Source organism: Camelus dromedarius, chromosome 9 (genome assembly GCF_036321535.1).
Source record: "Camelus dromedarius isolate mCamDro1 chromosome 9, mCamDro1.pat, whole genome shotgun sequence".
Classification (NCBI taxonomy): domain Eukaryota; kingdom Metazoa; phylum Chordata; class Mammalia; order Artiodactyla; family Camelidae; genus Camelus; species Camelus dromedarius.
Window position 1 is genome coordinate 21,776,366 of NC_087444.1, and position 20,111 is coordinate 21,796,476.

A 20,111-nucleotide genomic window follows, 5' to 3' on the forward strand; every position below is an offset into this window, starting at 1 on the left:
TCACACATTTTACCTCTTTTTTTTCTTTTTTTTTTTAAGCCTGGCTAAGCAGTGTTTCCATAAGCACAGCACTTACTGTGCTGTTCTAACACTGAAGGACCAAAAGGAAATTTGCAACTTCTGAAAGAATTACTTAAAATACTTCATGCAAATTTTAAAGATGGTATTTAATGAGAAACAACAATTTTGTAAACTGACAAATCCCAAAGTGGAAAACATTCTCACTGAAGTCTTTACTCATCTCTTAGTTTTGAAATATAATGAGGATTTTCCACTACTCATCTTACTTAATTTCTCCACAGTGCTTAAAATAATAACTATTTCTACCATCTTTGATGCTTTTCCTATCCACTGGCTTCCACAGCATTAGTCACTCTTGGTTCTCCTGCTGCCTTTTAGATTATTTCTTCTTGGTCTCCTTCCCTGATCCTAGGTCTCTGTCATTAGTGTCCTCTTTGGTCTAAGTCTGTGATTTTACTCATTAACACATTTGAAGAGTTAAAACTCTATTTACTTCATGATGACTCTTAAATTTATATCCCAATCCATGATCTGATGACATGTGGGAGTCATGGATGAAACAGTCCTTTCTTTCACCCTTACTCATCTAATAAATCACTAAATCCTGGGTTTTTACACCCAAGTAACTCATCTTTTCTCCAAATTCCACTGATATATTCAGATACTTTTTTCTTTCTTTCTTTTTTTTTTTGGCCTAGACCGGGATTGGAAAACTTCTGCAAAGGGCCCTACAGTAAACAATAAATATTTTAGGCTCCTTATATTAACATTATAAGAAAATGTCACCAGGCGGGCTTGAAGGCACTTGGAACAGTGCTATACCGGAGGCAGGACAACATGCATATTGATCAGGAGGTTGCCGTCTCCTTTCAGGTAGAAGATGATGGTGGCATGAACTAAAGTAGAGGCAGTGGGACTAAAGACACAGGCGTAGAGCTGGACAATGGTGAGCACACAGAACTGATGCACTGTGGTGAGAGGTGGGGCAGCGCTAGTACCCAAGGAGGCCCCCTTGGTTTCTGGTTTAGGCACCTGGGGCAGCAGCGGTCCCATTTACTAAGACAGGGAATACAAAAACCTGTTTGGGAGTGAGTGGGGGAGGAGGACATGAGTGGTTCTGTTTTTAAAACGCTGAACTTCAGGGGGCTATAAGACATGTAAGCAGAAATGTCTGATCTGCAGTCCGACACGCAGGTCTGAACACGCAGGAATGATGATAATAATAGCTAGCACTTACTGAGTATTTATCGCATGTCAGGTAAGGTTTTAAGCATTTTACACGTTTCCACTAACTTCATCCTTCCAACAACCCTACAAGGTGGGTACTATCATTATCCCCGTCTTATAGAAGATGAAATTAAAGCACAGAGAGGCTACATAACTTGCATGAAATAATGATTTGTTAACTGGTAGAGCTGGGATTAGAACATACGTCAACTGAATCTCAAACCTGTGTTTTCAAACATTAAACGTTACTGCCTCTCCAGACATATATTTGGGAGTGTTGTTGAAAACACAGGAATGAAAAAGTACAGAATGAAAGAAGAGGGCGGAGGATTTGGGAACAATAACACTCAAAGGATGAGCAGAGAAAGAGGGAACTGCAAAGGAGATGGGGAAGGCCTAGCTAGAAGCAGAAGAAAAACTAGGCAGAAGGTAAATTTCAAAGAAGCCAAGACAAAGTGTTTCAAGGAAGAAGTGATAACTGTGTTTAAGGCTTAGGGAAACTAGAGATGATCAGCAGTCTGAGGGTGAGCAGCTTTTGTTGCCATACTGGGATCTGAACCAGACTGGAGTAATTTTAGGTGTATGCAAAATGGAGATGGTGGGCAGAGAACAGAGATTTCACTAAAAAATTTTGGTTGTAAAGGGGAAGAGAGATAAGTAGAAGCTTTATCAAGTTTAAAAGTTGATGCGTTAGGTCCAGAAAAATGGGAGATAAGAAAGAGCGTAGTGCTTGCTGAAGAGAAGTCTCTGGGAAATGGAAAATACACCGTGTAGACAGGACTGTAGGCTCAGGAATTAAAATGCCTAGATTTAAATGCAGCCTTTGTTACTTACTAGTTGCTTACCTTGCAGAAGCTATTTAATCTCTCTAAGCATCAATTTCCTTGCTATAAAATGGGAGTAACAGTACTATCTACTTCATAAACACATTATAATAAGGCTTCAACAAAACAATGCAAGGGAAGAACTGGCACAGTAAGTGCTTGGAAAACACTGGCTATGGAAAAACTGGAGCTCACCCTGAGCAAGGGCAGAAAAATGCCCAGATGAACAAAGAGCACAGAGGCAAGGACTGAGGGGCCAAAGGCTTATGAGAGTTGCCTGCAAAGATACTGGAGTAACATGGGACCAAAACATTAGGACCACGACTTGAGAGCACTTAAAAAGGAAGGGTAAACAGAGAAATTAGCAGTCACAATGATGATAGCAAGAACTGAGATGATGAAATATATCTTAATATGCAAGTATGTAGTACACTTAAATTCAAGATTTAACTAAAGAGAAAAATACCGTACCTTTGAACGAAACGTTGGATGAACAAAATAAACAGCCTTCAAATTCCTCTTGTACCTGATTCAAAATTTTTAAAAAAGGGTCAGTATAAGCCATGCCTAAAACCAGTCACCATTATGAACAAGTGATTCTTTTTCTAGGTGTTCAAAAGCAGGGAAACATATGAATTTACTTTGATACAAAATAAGGTAGAGTGAAGAAAGGCCTTCTATTATTAAAATATCCAATCTATGTATGATAAAAATCTTTGTTACATGAAATATCCTTTCACAAAATACACAGCAATGTCTGCTACTGTTTCATATTAGGAAAGAAAGAAGCTGTTTTCCCCCTTCATAATTTGTGAAAATAACTAACTTGATATCAACAACATCGTAGAGTTTCTTCAGGAAGTCAGAGTCCAGGTGATTGTATTCGCTGGTCAGTGTGTGAAAATACACTAATACATACTCCTTCACAGCAATGTGATCCATTACATGGATAAAATATAAGAGAGCCTAAAAGAAAAAAGAATGAATAAAGGTAAAGACCATTTTGCACAGTAATCTGTATTTCACAGAGGCCAAGAGAGAAAAACCCAGACGGTTAATCTAATCTCTGCCCCAGGCGTCGCAGACAGACATTTCAGACTAATGAGTATCTCTTTCAAAAGACCTTCAGGCAAGTGAATCACGCCGGTGTTTAACTGCTCTCGAAACACTAGAGTATGATCCCTTTGTGTCTGGTTCTAAGTGTGGAGAACAACCAGTCTCCATCCTCTCAAACGACTCTTCATATACTCAAAAGAGTGCTTCAGTCAACTACGAGGTTTTCCCTCTCTAGGATAATGACAACAAAATCATTAGAAGTAGAATTTCTAGACTCTTAATCATTCTTGAAAATTCTGCTTTAAGTCAGTGGAAGTCTTTGCAATTTCTACTGAGGTATGGACTCATGGCTGTCATGTAACCAAGAATTTCTATAAAAGGACACTGTAAGTGATGGCTCACTTTGAGGGCTAATATTCTTAGCATCTTTTATGTTGAGCTGAATGAGGAAAATGCGAACAGGTTTGGTGAGTAGATGGGGATGGACTGGACAGCACTTCTAGGGCTCTGACTCAAATTTAATGGAACCCGGATCACTTAGAGATTATCCCATTACAAGAACAGATTTAAGAGAGACATTAAACACAAAGCAGAGATACAATACGGGCAGGGCCAGCATGACCCAATAGTGCAGTATAAACAATGACAAAGAGGTAGCTAAGAGGTAACAGCTATCAAACAGGCTATTTCCCAATTCTTCCTCAGGGGAGTCCTTGGCATTAATATGAATGAACGAACATGGATTAGGATTCATCTGCTAACAAAGCAGAACAGAGGTGGGCACTAAGAGAACACAGTATCTTCCCAGTTGTTACCTGGCTTGGACCTCACAATGTATCTCATTACTTTATGTGAAATGATGAACATGCAGAACACCATGCAGTTACATACCAAAATCAAATGCAGAGATTTATGCTTCTATTGGTATTAATCACATTATTAATGCTGATAATGAATGCCACACGGATTATCAGCCGAGTTTCTCCTGTGTGTCTGTGTATTTTGATGATTATTTCTGCTCTTACTAGACTGTTTCTGGTCCCATATCTATCCACTCTCCACCTCCTCCACAGGGCAATTAAGATGCCTATTTTCAGCTTCAAATTCCTCATCTTTAACTTACATCTTTTTCATTATAAAGAAGCATAGCCACATGACAGAAAAATGTAGAAAACAAATTCTCCCTAAAACCATGAAATCCATTTTGAGATACTGACTTCCAGTTTTTATTTTAATGCTTAAACTCTCTGCCCCTCAATCCTGCACAAGGTCAGTGTACATACAATTTAATGTATCACTTTGTCTCCTACTGATATTACATCATAAACATTTCTCTATAGTATCTGCCTCTATCACCATGATTTCTAAGAGTCACAGAACATTCCATTTGTGGAAGCACAATAATTACCTGTTAGGAATTTAAGTTATAATTTTCTGTAACAAATAAGCCTGTGAATAACATGCCAGGTCTAATGCTTTCACAATTTTTTTTACCCAAACACCAGTGACCAGGAGACTAAGAGCTTAGCCAGATGCAATTACCCACTTTTGCACAACAGTGTTTTATCTTAAAGTTGTGTGTAATTTTTACACTTTTGAATACACATTGTTTTTCCTATGGCTAACATTTATTAAAGCGATCCTCCTCCTTTGTAATCAGTTTCTAATAAAACTGATGCTCTAGGAAGAGCTACATATTAATCCTGCGCATTCAACTGCCCCTTCCCAAGTGATCCAATTTGGGTAGTTTCAGGGCCTACAGCTATTTCCATACCTAGTACAAATACCTTTAGTACAAATTCTCAGGAACGGAATTACTGAGTCAATGGGGGTGACTACTTTTACAGTTTCAATTCATCTTTGATGACAATGATTACTATTTAAAAGTGACAGCTAATTTTGAGGGTAAAAAAAGATACCTCCTTTTAATTCGCTTTTTTCAACTATTAATCATGTTGAACATCTTCTTATTTTATTTACCAGTGGTACCATTTCTTCTTTTATGAATCATCTATGTCTGTCCTTTACCTCCAAATGAAGGGATTAAGAAATTATGACACCTGTTAACTACATCTCTGGTTTCATCTCTTCAGATAGATACACGAGAGTTAATATCTCTTTTTCCAAGAAAGGCAGAATTTGATTATTAGTACAGTTGTGATATAGAATGATTCTAACTAAAAACTTGTCAGTTATGTCATCTCCATAACAAAGCAGCTGCATGTCTGGAAATCACATTCCAGCATTTCAGGATTTCTGCTTCTTCCAGGGAGCAAACCAAGCCCCTAACTTACTGAAATGATGTGTGCCAACTTGCAGAGCCACAGCTGCCACTCCATCACAGACACACAGTTCTGCCTCATCTCATATTCTAAGCCCTGGTTCCAAATTCACATCCTACTTCTTTTCTTAAATCAACATTATTTAGGAAACAAAGCCTTTTTATGGCTTACCTTGTCCATATCTATTAGTGTTACAGGAATGTTTCTTCCAACTACCACCATTACCGTGCGACCACAGTTATCGACACCTACAAACAGGAAAGGGAATCAGCATCCAGAAACTTTATTCCAAGAGTATTGTTTGTCCTGGGCTCTGACCTTATAAAAATATTCCAAACAAATGTAAAAGATTGCAAACCAGGAACATAAGTTGATCAAATTTCATCTTCAGATTTCTTTTACTATGTGGCAAACATCACTTTTTTTGAGCTTCATAAAGTTTTGATGACTGTCCTTACTTTTAAGATGAGGCCTCTTACAGGTTTTAAATCAGGACAGCCAAAGGTAAGGTTGCAGGACAAAGACCTTTCTAGAAACAGCTTTTTGTTTAAGCTAACTACAACTTTCAATAAACCCAGGAAAAACTAAAAGGAACTCAAATCTGAAAATTAACAAGTACTGTCTGGAAAAGAAATATAAAGGGGGATCTGATAACTTTCACTGTCTCCATGATATATTTATGTAAGGTTTGAATTCTGCATAGCAAGATTATAGAATTTTTAAAAGTAGAAGAAATTTTAAACGATAAGAAAAAGGACATTAAGAAGAAATGAGGCTGACCAATGTATGACGATTAGCTGAAAATTTTATAGGTTGATGTTATTTTTAAGATCTTGATGGTTGAGTAAAAACTACTTTCATTAGTACAAAAACATTTTATTCATAGATAAAACGGACAAAATCAGAGAAAAATGAAGTTTCTAAAAGCATGGTCTTTAATCAGTAAAACAGTAAGTCACCACATCCTTAAACTCACCTGTTTGGTATAAGGCTTTTAGAGAAGCAATATCAGATAGGTCCTCAGATCGTGCTTGGCATAACCAGCGATTGTAACTAGAGAAATAAAGGATAGTATGATTATAATAAACCCCTGTAAATTAAATTTATAAATAGAACCTGACTTTATCTTTCTCTGTTCCTAAAGAACAGAGTTTTATCATAATGAGGAAGAAGTTAAAGAGGCTGTTACACTATGCAGAATCTCTACTCTGTGTTACTGATTAAAAAAACCCACAAACGAGTTACTGAGAAAGCAAAGTGTTTATACTAGACGGTTAAAAAAAAATCTTTTAAGAGCAAATGAAGACTATTCAGATAATTGGCTAAGATACCAAGTACTCAAAGTGACACTGTTTTTAAATACTATTATCTTCCTTTATTAAACAAAAATGCAAAGAAAGCCTAAAGCAACAGTAGTTCTCCACAACAGATGTTCACTCACTGAACAAAGACTTACTGAGTGCTTGCTACACGAGAGGTATTGAGAATACTTTAGTCAACAGAAACTGCCAGTCCCTCAGGAGTTTACTTTTCGGAAGAAAAGCAGGTAAGTATTGTACATGTTATGCTGGAGCACAAAGAAAGCAGGTAATTTTTTCTGGGAAGTCCAGGCTTTTTAATGATTGGCTAATCAAACTAGCCCTGACAGCCGATGTATCAACTCATAGAGATTACAGTTTGGCTTCGGCTAAGAGGATGTTAAAACTGGAAGAAACGTGAAAGGTCTCAGAGAGCAGAAGTGACCTGCAAAAGGTCAAATTAATCTCAGAGTTAGCAGCCAGTTAACGGTGGAGCTGAATTTGAAGTTGCACTCAGATCTCAGATTGCCGGGAAAGGTCAGCACTTTTTCTACTATTTCACATTTACTTTCTTGAACTTCAAACTGCCACTTTTTTTTTTATTGTGAAAAAAGTTTTCAAGGTACCTAAATGCATGAGAAGCAACTCTGACGCATCTAGGTCACATATGGCAACAGCACAAAACATAAAAAAACTAAACCAGGAGAGAGGATACTTGGGTTCCAATCCTACCACTTTCTGTGCAACCTTAGTAAAAGCGTTTCACCTCTATGGACCTCAGTTTCCTCATCTGCAAAATGGTGTTTATGTAGGCCATCTTTCAGCTGTAAAGCACAATCACACAACGAAGGAAGTCTATTAATATGGACTGTAAGCAATAAGTTATATGCCCACTAGTTTCATGGAAATTGTTATTGTTTGTTAAAAAAACACACACACAGTATTGCATGGTTCTATAGTTTGCCGTTTTAAATTTAGAAATGTGCCCACTTATACAAACTGAATTAAAAGACAATAGCTTTTAATTTTAGTTTAAAAAATAATTTGCAAGTCAAGAAAGGATGTATGTTTATTGTAGTTCTCCCTATTCATATGTACTATTCCACACAGAGTACTATTTTCACACAGAGTCATTTCCTAGGTTATTTACACTAACTCCCCAATTGTTCTGCTCTCTAATTGTTTTATGATTAAGTCATCTCCACATCAAGACTAAATAGAATAACATGTCTTAAATATCTTACGAGCATCACAAGTCATAGCACAAAACATGTAACAGGAATCCAGTAAAAACACCTGTTAATTTCTATACTCTATTCGTGTACTCATCAGCTCATTTTCAAAGATTTACTGCATAAATGCAATGCCTGCATCACAGCAGGAACTCAAATCTTTGCTGAATTAAATAATAAACATGAGAATTACTCAAGGTATTTTGGAGTCCTGAGAAGAAGAATGAAAGGCCCTGGGCATCAGAGTTTAAGGCTGAATATACGAGATAGACATATTAAAAGACAATTAATGTTGCAACAAGACAGAATGAGACAAACAATCCAGCAGATGTCTAAACACTCTACCAATCAAGTCTGTATACTGAAAGGGGGTAGGGGTCAAGCTGGGGGTGGCAGGGAGGCAAGGCCCAGACCTGCTGTAGAACTAACCGCTGGCTTCTTCGTATCACAAGAATTCTTCTCTGTTAGACCCCAGGATAGGGACGATGTCTTAGCTGTTTCTATATTTCTAGCAAATCTCTAGAGTAATTCCTAATACTCAGTTAACTACGTGTTTCTATAAAGAAAACAATTTTTAAACAGGAACTCAGATGCACAAAATAGAATTAACCACCCTTGGTTCAGAACACTCTCTTCACTGGTACATGTGTGGTTCTCTTTAAAAACTAACCATCTAATGAGTTATTTTTAATGGAGTAAGAAGCACTCTGAAACCTGCCCAAAACAAAAGTCAGCACCGTCACAAAAACGTACATCTAACACATGGTCACTTCCCTCCAATGCTAGCTAGACCCTGACTCTCCTCACACATCATCTGGGATCTCAAGTTCATCATTTTCCTCCTTTCCTTTTTACATCATTTTAATTCATCTGTATGTACCCCTAAAAAGTGTTTTAGCTGTTTTTAACGATTCAAAAAAGAAAAAAGCTTATCATGCTGTACATAATCTTTTGGGTCTTACTTTTTTTTAACTTATTATATTGCTAGCATTCATCTATATTGTTGGGTGTCAATGTTGTTCATCTTTTTTTGACTATTCTATATCATGTGTTTATACTATATAAAAAGTATAGTTTTCACCTACTCTTGTACTGACAGGCACTTCAGCTGTTCCCAGGTTTTTGCTACTGTGAACAGTGCTATGATCAACTTATTTTACATTATCTCCAGGTATATGTGTGTATGATTTCTCTTGGGTAGGCACGTAGGAGTGGAAGTACTATTTTACAGGGTATGCTCAGTTTTAACAGATAAGGCCAAATCTCTTTTCCAGTCTTGAACTAACTTATACTTCTATAAGCAATGAATAGGAGATCCTATGAATCCATGTCCTTGTCAACGCTTAGTATCAGCAGGTGTTTCAACCTTTGCCAATCAATTGGATTTGAAAATGTATTTCATTTCTGTGGTTGCTAATGATGCTGAGATCCTGTTCATAGCATTTGCCCATTTTTCTATTGGGCTGTTTGTTCTTTTCTCACTTATATGTAGGATTTCTTTTTATATTCTTGATACTAATCACTTGCCAGTTGTGTGTATTGTAAATACTCCTATTTCGCAACTTGCTTTTCACTTTCTTTAAGTGTAATTGCTCCATTTTCTAAAGCTCTTTATTTTAATACAGTCAAAACCATTTTTTCTCTTATAGTCAATGCTTTTAATATCTTGTTTAAGAAACCTATCTTTTCTCCAAGTTATGAAAGATACTTAATCTATAACTTTTTCCATGAATTTTAATTTTTTTTTAAATTTAAGTCCTTAATCCAATTAAAATTAATTTTAGCCCATGGTGTGAACTCTGAAATAGTGTAAAGTCTAAAATGTCTTTAACCTTGATCTGTGATTAATAACTTGAGATCCCAGGACAGGCAAAATCCATATGAACATGTTTATGGGAGAAGGTTTATGCTTACATCAGACCCTTAAAGGCTTTATAATTTAAAAAAGGTTTAAAATTACTGCTGAGACACTGGTACTGTTCCAGTTTCTAAGGACACTGAGATGAATTCCATTGCAATAACTCACAACTGCAATCTTCATCTGGTTTCTTGTTTTAATTAAGTGTCCCCCATTCCCACTATAGATTGTGTAAATTTGATTTGATTATTTACTCAAGTTTTCTTTTCTTTTAAGTCAGTATTTGGAAGGAGGAAATAAAACCAAAGGTGCCAGCTTTATCTCCTCATCCAATAGAGAAACTATGCTTTCCCTGTTTCCCTCATCTATTCAAAGAAGATTTTAAATCTTCTGTTTTATCTCTGATAAACTGCACCTCACTTTTTGCTGTCGTTTCTGCGTTTTATTTCAATGAAGATGTACTCTTTCATTCTAATCCAACAATCAAAAGCTTAAAAAACCCGCAAAATAGTTTATTATTTTCCTACAGCTTATTCCAAATAAACACATTTCTATTACTTGATGAGTAAAATATAATAATCATGAGTGAGCAGTCACACAAAATATATCATAATGGCAGCAAAAGTAGCCACTACAAGCTCACAAGGCAGAAATATTGAGCAGATAATTTCTCAATAGGCTGCAGTCAACTAATGTTGGATGCTGTCCTCACAAATCTAATACCAGGCAATTTCTTCTAGTCAATAAATTATCCATCTGCACAGCTGCAAGTTGAATGATGAAAACTTAAGCTAAATTACTCTTAAAAGTCCAGTAATTAATCCATTTGTGTACAACCAAGGAAAATTTCAGCTTTGGAATTAACAGAAGCTTTTCCTGACTTTATGCAACTGTCCCACACTGGACTTGGATAAAACCCTTGTTATATACTGTTATTGTACCTGTAATTTAAATAGATCTTTCATATAATAATTAGTTAAACGTTCCTCTCCTCTGCAAGACCCTATGATCCACAAGGCCTGGGATTGTATCTGCCCTGCATGTCACTTTCTTATGTTTCTAGCTCAACACTTGGCACATTAGTAAGGGCTCAACAAATATTTAATAATGAATCAGATAAAGTTTTTTACTGTGAGAAATGACATAAGAGTTACAGGCAGTTGGATCTTAAGCCAACCAAGGAACACTAATGACAAAGAAAAAAGCTATTATAAGATAATTTTAAGAGTTTTAAAAGCTGTATCTTTGAAAAGAATATTTAGATTGCTTGCTAATTTTTGTAAGTAAGCCAATTTCTATCTTATGATACACCCAAAGTAGTGTCACAACTGGATGGAGGACCTGGAAACATTAATCATGAGTTAGACAATATGCCTATAATTATTTTAGATATTAAAAAGAATTATTACACAGAGACAAGGCAATGCTATGAAAGGAGTGCTCTAACCCTATAGCCAATCCATGTGACCATTAGTTTTGTTACTGAAGAAGAACTGAAGACTTTCAAAAAGATACTACTTCCTTAAGACCTACTTAAGTCCTAAGAGATACAAAAACCAGACTCAATGTGTATAAATAGAGCCTGATTTAGAAAGAGTAAGAGAAACAAAACTTAAAAACTACAACCTTCAGTCTTAAACATTTAGCACATAGCAGATGTATGTATGTAAGCAGATGACTTACAGCTCAGTTATAGTAAACTCCCAATCAGTCATCAGTTCTCAAACTTTTGAGTCTCAGGACCCTTTTATGTTTATGTCAATCATACCTACCAATATTTACCACATTAGGAATAAACAGAAAAAATTTTTTTAATATCAATTTGGAAACAATGAAAATCTATTATGTGACATAAATAACTTTTCATTAAAAAAGCTATATTGAGAGAGAAGAGTTACACTATTACATTTCTGCAAATCTCTTTAATTTCCACTAGATTCTCACATCTAGTCTGTATTTAACCTACTGCAATATCACACGTGAAGCAGTCTCTGGAAAACTCCACTGAACAATGTGAGAATGAGAATAAAAAGGGCAAATAAGTCTTAGTAAGATTATAAAAATAATTTTGGCTTCACAGGCTCCCTGAAAGGGTCTAGGTTCCCCGGGCCACACTTTTGACCTGCTGTTATTACTCTGAAGTAATCTGACAATCTTTTGTTTCAAATGTAACTCATCCCTCAAGGGAACTGAGTGGTAGAGGTACGAAGCCTCTGTTTCTTGGTTCAGGCTTGGGGAGTGACAGGCTGTGCTCTCCCTCAAGCCTGCAGCTATGTGTTGGCTGGATGTGCACGACAACCAGAGCACACCGTACAGAAATCCACCCTGACATGTGAAGGCAGTGCGGCTCACTCATGAAGTGCCAGTCAAGAGGGACCACCTTATTTACCTGTATATTTCAGTTCTAGAATATTATCCTGTACAGAGTAAATATCCAACGTTTCTTGAACTGAATGGAAACTGTCAACTGTGTGACTCATTTGAATCTCAAGATCATGGCCTTCTACCAACGAGAAGGACACACTGTACTCACATTCCTTCCTAGAACCTATCCCTTTACTGAGGACCCTTTTCCAGAAAGCATGGACTCAGTGAATATAGCTTCATTCTAATAGTGGCTTGAATTAGTCATTATTAACTAAAACAAATCTCCTTATTAAAAGGAGACAGAGAGACACAGACATACAAGTATCCAGTCCAAACATACACGTAAAAAATTCCATTTTATCTGTATCACTCATGGAGCAATGAAAAAGGCATGTGTGTGTGTGTGTGTGTGTGTGTGTACACGTGTGTGTGTGTGTGTGGGGGGAGAGACAGAGAGAAGGGGAGAGGAAGAGAGAGACAAGAGAGATAAAGAGAGAACCAGGGAACTGATTTGAGAAATATGACAACAGTGTAGCTCCTGTATACGAATACAAAACACGTCTGGTCCTTTCCCAGCTTCTCTGAAGTTGAGTTGTGTGGGTGGGCTGAAGGCAGTGGTAGAGAAGGAAGATGAGCTGCTGCGGTGGTCACCTTGAAGGCTCTTCCTCAATTAGCTGTAACTCTGGGCAAGCCACTCTTGGGGATCAATTCACCCTTCTGTAAATTAAAGGGATCAGACCAGATCAGGTACAAAAGAATCACCTAAGAAACCTTAGAAGGCAGATTCCTGAGCCCTTCCCATACAGCGTCTGATTCAGGAAGTACGGTGTGGGGCCTATGAATCTTAGCAAGCATCTCCGGTGATGCTAATCCTTACAGACTGCACAGACCACTTCAGAAAGCTCTATCAGATGATTACTACAATTCCTTTCAACAATAAAGCACTGCTGACAGACCACGGACCAGTGGCTCTCAAAGTGTGGTCCACAGTCCCACGACTATTTCAGGGGATGTGCAAGGTCAAAATTATTTTCATAACAATACCGAAACCTCGTTTGCTTTTTCACTGTGTTGAAGTTTGCACTGATGGTGCAAAAACAACAGTCGGGTGAAACAACTACTGCCGTAGCACGAATCAAGGTGGATGCACAGGCTGTGCTGGTGGCCACTGTGTTCTTCCTCGTCAGAATGCTCACAGAAGAAATAAAAGCCAGTTTTAGTTAGGAACATCTCTGATGAGGAAGTAAAAATTATTAATTTTATTAAATCAACCCTTGGGAATACATCTTTTTAAAAGTAACCCATCACAAAATGGGAAGACCACACAAAACTCTTCTGCAGACTGAAGCACGAGGCTGTCTTGAAGGAAAGCATTACATGTCTGACTTGCAGGCTGCACTAGCTGCTTCTTTTCATGCAACACCCCGTTTTTCTTCAACTAATGACTGGCAGACAAGTTGTGATTATTCAGTATGAGTATTTGGCAGAAGTTTTCTCAAAAATAAATAAAGTGACCCTGTCATTTCAAGGACACAATCAACAGCATTTGTTATCAATGATAAAACTTGAGCTTTAAAAAGCTATATATAATTTTGGAAAATTTGTATCCATCACCAGAAGCTAAGAAGTTTCTAATACTTAAGGACCTTTCTGATGAGATCAGTGGTCAAATATAATTTTTTGATATTGTGTAACATAATGTGTCAATATTTGGAACACCTGAATAATTCAGTGAGTCAGGATTTTCCAGAAGACCAATGCATCATGTTATAAAATCATGCTATTAATTCCTATTATAAAATACACTCGAAGGGCAGGGTAGAACACCACAAAAATTCATAGATATGGTTTGAGATTCCATATTACAACTGCACATTATAAAACTACCACTTATTAAGTTATGGTATAATATCAAAGAATATCCCCAAGTACTTGAAAAGGCCATAAAATACTCCTCACTTTTCCAATTATGTGACTGTGTGAGGTCAGATTTTCTTCATATAGTTTACCCAAAACAACATATTGCAACATTTTGAATGCTGATATGAGAATCCAGCTGTGTTCTATTAAGTCAAACATTAAAATATCTGCAAAAATGTAAAACAGTGCCATTTCTCACTAATCTAAAAAATGGCAATTTTTCATGAAAACATAATGGGCTATTTTTAAATGAATTAATAAATAATTTATCATATGATAAATATTGGTAGGTATGAGCCATGTAAAAACAAAAGCTCTTTGGCGCTGTCCGTAATTTTTAAGCATGCAAAGGGGACCTGAGACCAAACAGTTTGAGAACCACTGCCCTCCCTAGTTGAAGAGAGATACCTAAACCTAGCAGCGCATGAATCATGATGTGAAAAAGTTTTAAAATGTATTAGTTGCCAAAGTCCCAGTCATGGGAGGGGAAGCCCAGTCACTGTGTTTAAAAAAAATGTTTGCCAGATGATTCTTACACATGGCCAAGTTTAGAAACCACTGAAACAAATCATTTGCTTGTGCTTGCCTTTGGAAAAACTGTTCATTGGTGCCCCCTAGTGGCTAATTTGCTTTTGTTTATAAAAATAAAAGAAGGAAGTGAAGAAGAGGGACTCAGGAGAAACAAAATTCTAATTCTGTAAGAGACTCCGAGATCATCTAGTCCAATTCCCAGTATATAGATGGAGACTGACAACCGCCGCACATCATTACAGTACAATGTGATAAATGCTAGGCTGTGCTTTGGTTAAGTACAGGGTGTAAGAAAAAGCATACAGGAGGAGGAATCGATCCCAGACTCTATTCCATCTATTCCAGCTTATCTCCAGAGAGACAAGTCTCCAGAGGCAATCACTTCTGATCTGACACCTACAGAATTAGTAGGAATTGAAGGATGAGAGTACTCCAGTCAAACGGAAGAAGTACCAAGGCTCAAAGGAAAAACAGACCATAATTTGCTCAGAATTAAAGAAAACAGTGGTGACCAATTTAAAGAGCTTGTTAAGTACCAGATGCTGTGCTAAGCTCATTATATTATCTTATTTAACGTTCACAACAACCTTAGGAGATGTTACCCCTCCAAACAACCCTATAAGATAATGAATATTAACCAGTTACACTTTATGATTTTTCCTTTCCTTTAAATTGTTTTGAAAAGCAGCTAGCTTTCTGGACTGTTTGTTACTCCTTGGACAAGCTTACCCAGAAGTACAACAGCTGCTTTTCTTTATATTTCAAAAAAGATTTATTCAGAATTGCTTTAGAAAACACCTAAAAGAAACAGAGTGACTTTATAAGGTCCTTGGGACACATCAGGAAGAAATAGAGCTCTTTTAAAGTTCATAAAACCGTAGATCATGCTTTAATTACAAACACAGTAAAGCTAAGTGAAAACTTTGTAACTCGGCTCTTCCCTTTCCCTACTTTCTGCTTTTCGAACATAACCTCAACCCAGAGGCACTGCAATTGTAGTGGAAAGAGTAGGGGCTCTGAAATCAGATAAGCATCTGAATACCGACTTCGCCACATGTTAACTGTGACCACTGATAAATTAACTGAATTTCTGCATCTGCAATGTGGGGATAATGTCCTCCTTCCTGGACCATCATGAAGAATAAATGAGAACACATTACACGTAGATCATCTAGCAGAGGTAGGCCCTTTTCTGTATCTCGTGTCTTTATGTGTCTGTCAGTGCAAAGGGGTCTGCCTTACTTTCTTTGATGCTGCTTCTGCAGGGCTGCCTCTGATAACTGTCCTTGAAGGATCAGTCTTCTTTGCTTATCGATATCTCCTTCCATTCGAGCAAAAGCATGAGAGCCAATGAAAGACAGATCAACTCCCAAGCCTTCATCCTCCTCTTCTTGGTTGTCTGTAACAAAAATGCTATCAATAGAGAGCTTATGGCAAAGCTTGACAGGAAACGCTACAAACAGACTGTGAATGCTGCAACAGGGATGAGTGACGGCACAAAAGTGCAAAAAATTGCGGTTAAGGTTATTTTTTTGAGCACAGAAAACTGAAATCGGATTTGGGCATTTGAAGAACTGAAATAATGAGAGAAACCACCTGTCCATGTGCAATGGAAGTTTTAGGAAAACATGAAATCAAATCAAGGTGACCTAGGTGTAATCTTAGAAAGGAAAGAACAGAATATAATCATAAACAAAAAGATAGAAGCAATTATACTGAAGGTGGGTTTAAAGAGACGGATTACAGCACAGCATCCAATGAAAGAGAATTATAAAGAAAAATCATGTTTGGGATCATATATCCAGAAGTCTTTAAGGAGGGAGCACTTGATTGGTTGGCACATAACCTTCAGTCCTTTTGTCAGGTAACCCCCGAAGAAAGATGGGTGGACCAGCAGGGCAGAGAATGATCCACATTCACTAAAATATGTTTTGATTGTAAGTTAGCATTCCGATTTTCTATGCTGGTCATGCCTACATAATCATTCTGGTCCATATGAGTTACAGTTCTCAATACAACTTAATGTTGGCTTTCTGATTGATCCATATGAAATTCACTCTACATTTGGCTAGCGGAAACCAGTCCCTTGGGAATGGATCATCTCTTTGTGTTTTCCCCACTGCCTTACCAGATCTGTTTAAAACAAACCAAAAAAAATTTTTTTAAAGAAAGAAAACCAAACAAACAAAACCCTTGAACCATGAGGAGTTTCCCAAGGCAATGCCGCCACCTGAAGCCCTGCCTAGTGGGCCACCCAGCTGGGACTTCCTCACATCCATGTCACTGCTCCTTAAACTGTGACAGGCAAGAGCTTTGATGAGTCTGCTTTTAAAAAATACTCATAAATGAATCTGTACTCCCTCAAGCAAAGCTGATTTTACATCTATTTGAACAGATGCAATATCCTAACAGAGCTTCTATCTATGAGGCAATGATATCTTTCGAGACATAGATGCAAATCAAGCTCTCTTTGAGAGCGCTGGACAGAGGGGAACCTTTGGCTAATGAGTTAGTCTCACCCACTGCCCAGCACTGCCATCGCAACTGGTCTTGCTTTTCATCACTCCTTGTCATCCAAAATACATTTTATCCATGTAGGAAAAATTACATTCTGTTGTGGGGGTGACAACTGTGAGGATTTCCAAAGGATGCTGAGCACATTTCAAGGGTGCACTACCCCCACTGGAGGCTCCCGAAAAGTACCTGTGCCCCTCTCCAGCAAAGCTTGGTTCACAGACATTTTCAGATGCTAAATCATTTATCATTCCCTGCATTTAATTTAAATCTGAGTACTGGTGATAAAAAGGAGACGCGTAGCCCTCCGCAGGTTTTAACTTGATGCTCATCTAAAGGTGTTCATTAATAGAGAGCATCCCAGAGGTCAGGCTGAACTTCCTACTCCTTTGGTGGTTGGTGTTTATCAGTCCCTTGGCTTCCTCAAGAGGGAAATTAAGAAAAGGAGAACTCACCCTCCGGGGCACCAGGTTTCTCACTTATTCTAATCTGCCGTTCAGGTACCACAGGCTCCCCTTCTGCGTTTCCAATATCTGCAGGTAGGTATGGCAACGAGTGACTCTCCTCCTTCAACGACCTTGGGAAGTACAGAGGTAGCAGCTTCCGGTAAGTAGCCTGTGCGAGAAAAGCCAAACATTCTGTGAGAAATAAGGAAGTAATGAAGCAGGCGGCAGCAGCGCTCAGTACTGTTCCAGGCTGTGAAGACAGACTCCATCAAGAAAGAAGACCTTACCACTTCCAGGCTCAGAGCAGACGCTGCCTGGGACCCTCAATCAGTTCTCCTTAAGGATCAGGATATTGCTGGTCAGTCAAGTTAACATAATCTCCCATCCTGGCAGTTCCAGGTCACTGAACCTGGAATGCGTAAGTCCTGCTCCGCTGTCCCCATCCCCTCCCTTCACCTCACTGATGATACTGGTCTCTCAAGATTCAGCTCAGGTGCTACTTCCTTAATCCTCAGTGTGCCATCCATCTGACCCAGTTTAGTTTTTTGAGATTAAAAAAAAAAAAAGTTCTTAACCCTTTGTGAAGGATTGCTGTCTCATGACTTTTATTCTTTCTTAGAGGTTTCCCAAATAACAAAGGCATATCTTATTTTTTAAAAATTAGAGTAAAACTCATTCTATCTTGTAGTTTCCATATAGGCTGGTCCATTGGACCCATTCCTAAAGCCATGATACATCATAGACATTTAGTGCTCTTATTTTTCCTGTATCTTGAAGCATTTTGCTTTTCCATCATCCTAGAATTATTTTATCATTACTCATCAATTATCTCCAACTATACTAAAAAAGACTAAAACAGAATACTAAGAAACCAGATGAATGACGGACTTGGTTAGAAGGACAATGAAATCATTCCAGAAATCATTTTCATCAGTTTTCTTACTGTGTCACGTGCAACACTGTGTCATCTTTCATGTATATAAATATGTGAGGCATATAAGACTGGGACACTATCTTTGCAACCTTTTTAAAAAATTGAGATTCAATTCACAGACCATAAAGTTCACTCTTGTAAAGTATACAATTCAGTGGTTTTTAGTATAGTCACAAAATTGTGGAATCAACACCACTATCTAATTTCAGAATATTCCATCATCTCAAAAAGAAAATCTAAACTCATTAGCTAAGTCATTCTCCATCCCTCCCTCCCCCAGCTCCTGGTAACCACCAACCTTTCTGTCTGTATGGATTTGCCTATTCCGGGCATTTCATGAAAATAAAATACAGTATATAGTCTTTTGTGTTTAGCTTCTTTCTCTTAGCATAACATTTCCAAGGTTCACCCATCCTGTACAATGTATCAGTATTTCTTCTTTTTAACAGGTTAATAACATTCCACTGTATGCGTATACCACATTTTGTGTATTAGTCCATCAGCTGACAACATTTAGGTTGTTTCCACTTTTTGGCTATTATGAATAATGCTGATATGAATATTTGTGAGAAGTGTTTATGTGAACACATGTTTTCAACTGTATTCGGTATATACCTAAGAGTGGAATCTCTGTTTAATTTTGGAGGAACTGCCAGGCTGTTTTCCAAAGCAACTGCACAATTTTCCATTCTCACTGGCTATGTGTGAGGGTTCTGATCTCGACACCCTCACCAACTCCTGTTACTGCCTATCTGTGTAATTACACACTAGTGGGTGTGAATTTGTATCTCGTGATTTTGATTTGCATTTCCCTAATGTTTAATGTGATGAAGCATCTTTTTCCCGTGCTTATGTCTTTTCTGAAGAAAGTCTGTTCAAAATTTTTGCCCATTTTTTAAGACTTTTTTTAAAAAATAGCAGTTTAAGATTCACAACAAAACTGGGAAAAAGGTACAGAGACTTCACAGATCCCCAGAGCCCCCACAGATGCATAGCCTTACTATCAACAACCCCCACCGGAGTGGTACCTTTGTTACAACTGACAAACCTACACTGACACATCTAGTTACCCATAGTTTCTATTAGGATTCACTCTTGGTGTTGTACATTCTACAGGTCTGCACAAATGTACAATGACTGGTATCCATCATTATAGTACCATACAGAGCACTTTCACTGCCCTAACAATCCTCTGTGCTCTATTCACTGCTCCCTACCACCTCCAACCTCTGATCTTTTTAATGTCTTCATAATTTTGCCTTTTGTGGAATGTCACAGAGTTAGAATCATACAGGATGCAGCTCTTTCAGATTGGCTTTTTTCACTTACTAATATGCACTTAAGGTCCTTCTATATCTTTTTATGGCTTGATAGCTTCATTTCTTTTTAGTGTTGAATAATATTCCATTGTCTGGATGTATCACAGTTTATTTATCCATACTTAGGACATCTTGGTTGTTTCCCTTTTGGCAAAGATTAATAAAACTGCTATAAACATCCTTTTGGAGGTGTTTGTGAGGACATAAATTTTCAACTCCTTTAGGTAAATACGAACTTTTGCCCATTTTAAAATTGGGTTGTCTTTTTACTGTTGAAATCTA

General features: G+C 37.6%; 1 protein-coding gene across 4 annotated transcripts in view; it reads right to left on the reverse strand.

Moving 5' to 3' along the window:
• The window catches only part of GDAP2 (ganglioside induced differentiation associated protein 2), a 57,325-nt gene that overhangs the window by 11,528 nt on the left and 25,686 nt on the right, over positions 1 to 20,111 (reverse strand). For all 4 annotated transcript variants that reach the window (XR_010382253.1, XM_031457905.2, XM_031457906.2 and 1 more), the window contains 6 exons: positions 17,586 to 17,745; positions 15,859 to 16,015; positions 6,387 to 6,463; positions 5,582 to 5,658; positions 2,899 to 3,038; positions 2,544 to 2,598 (listed from right to left, as the gene is read on the reverse strand). Coding sequence is in view for 3 of the 4 variants with exons in the window: in XM_031457905.2 (XP_031313765.1) it covers positions 2,544 to 2,598; positions 2,899 to 3,038; positions 5,582 to 5,658; positions 6,387 to 6,463; positions 15,859 to 16,015; positions 17,586 to 17,745 (666 nt within the window). In the remaining variant the exon portion in view is untranslated. The remainder of the gene's footprint in view (positions 1 to 2,543; positions 2,599 to 2,898; positions 3,039 to 5,581; positions 5,659 to 6,386; positions 6,464 to 15,858; positions 16,016 to 17,585; positions 17,746 to 20,111) is intronic.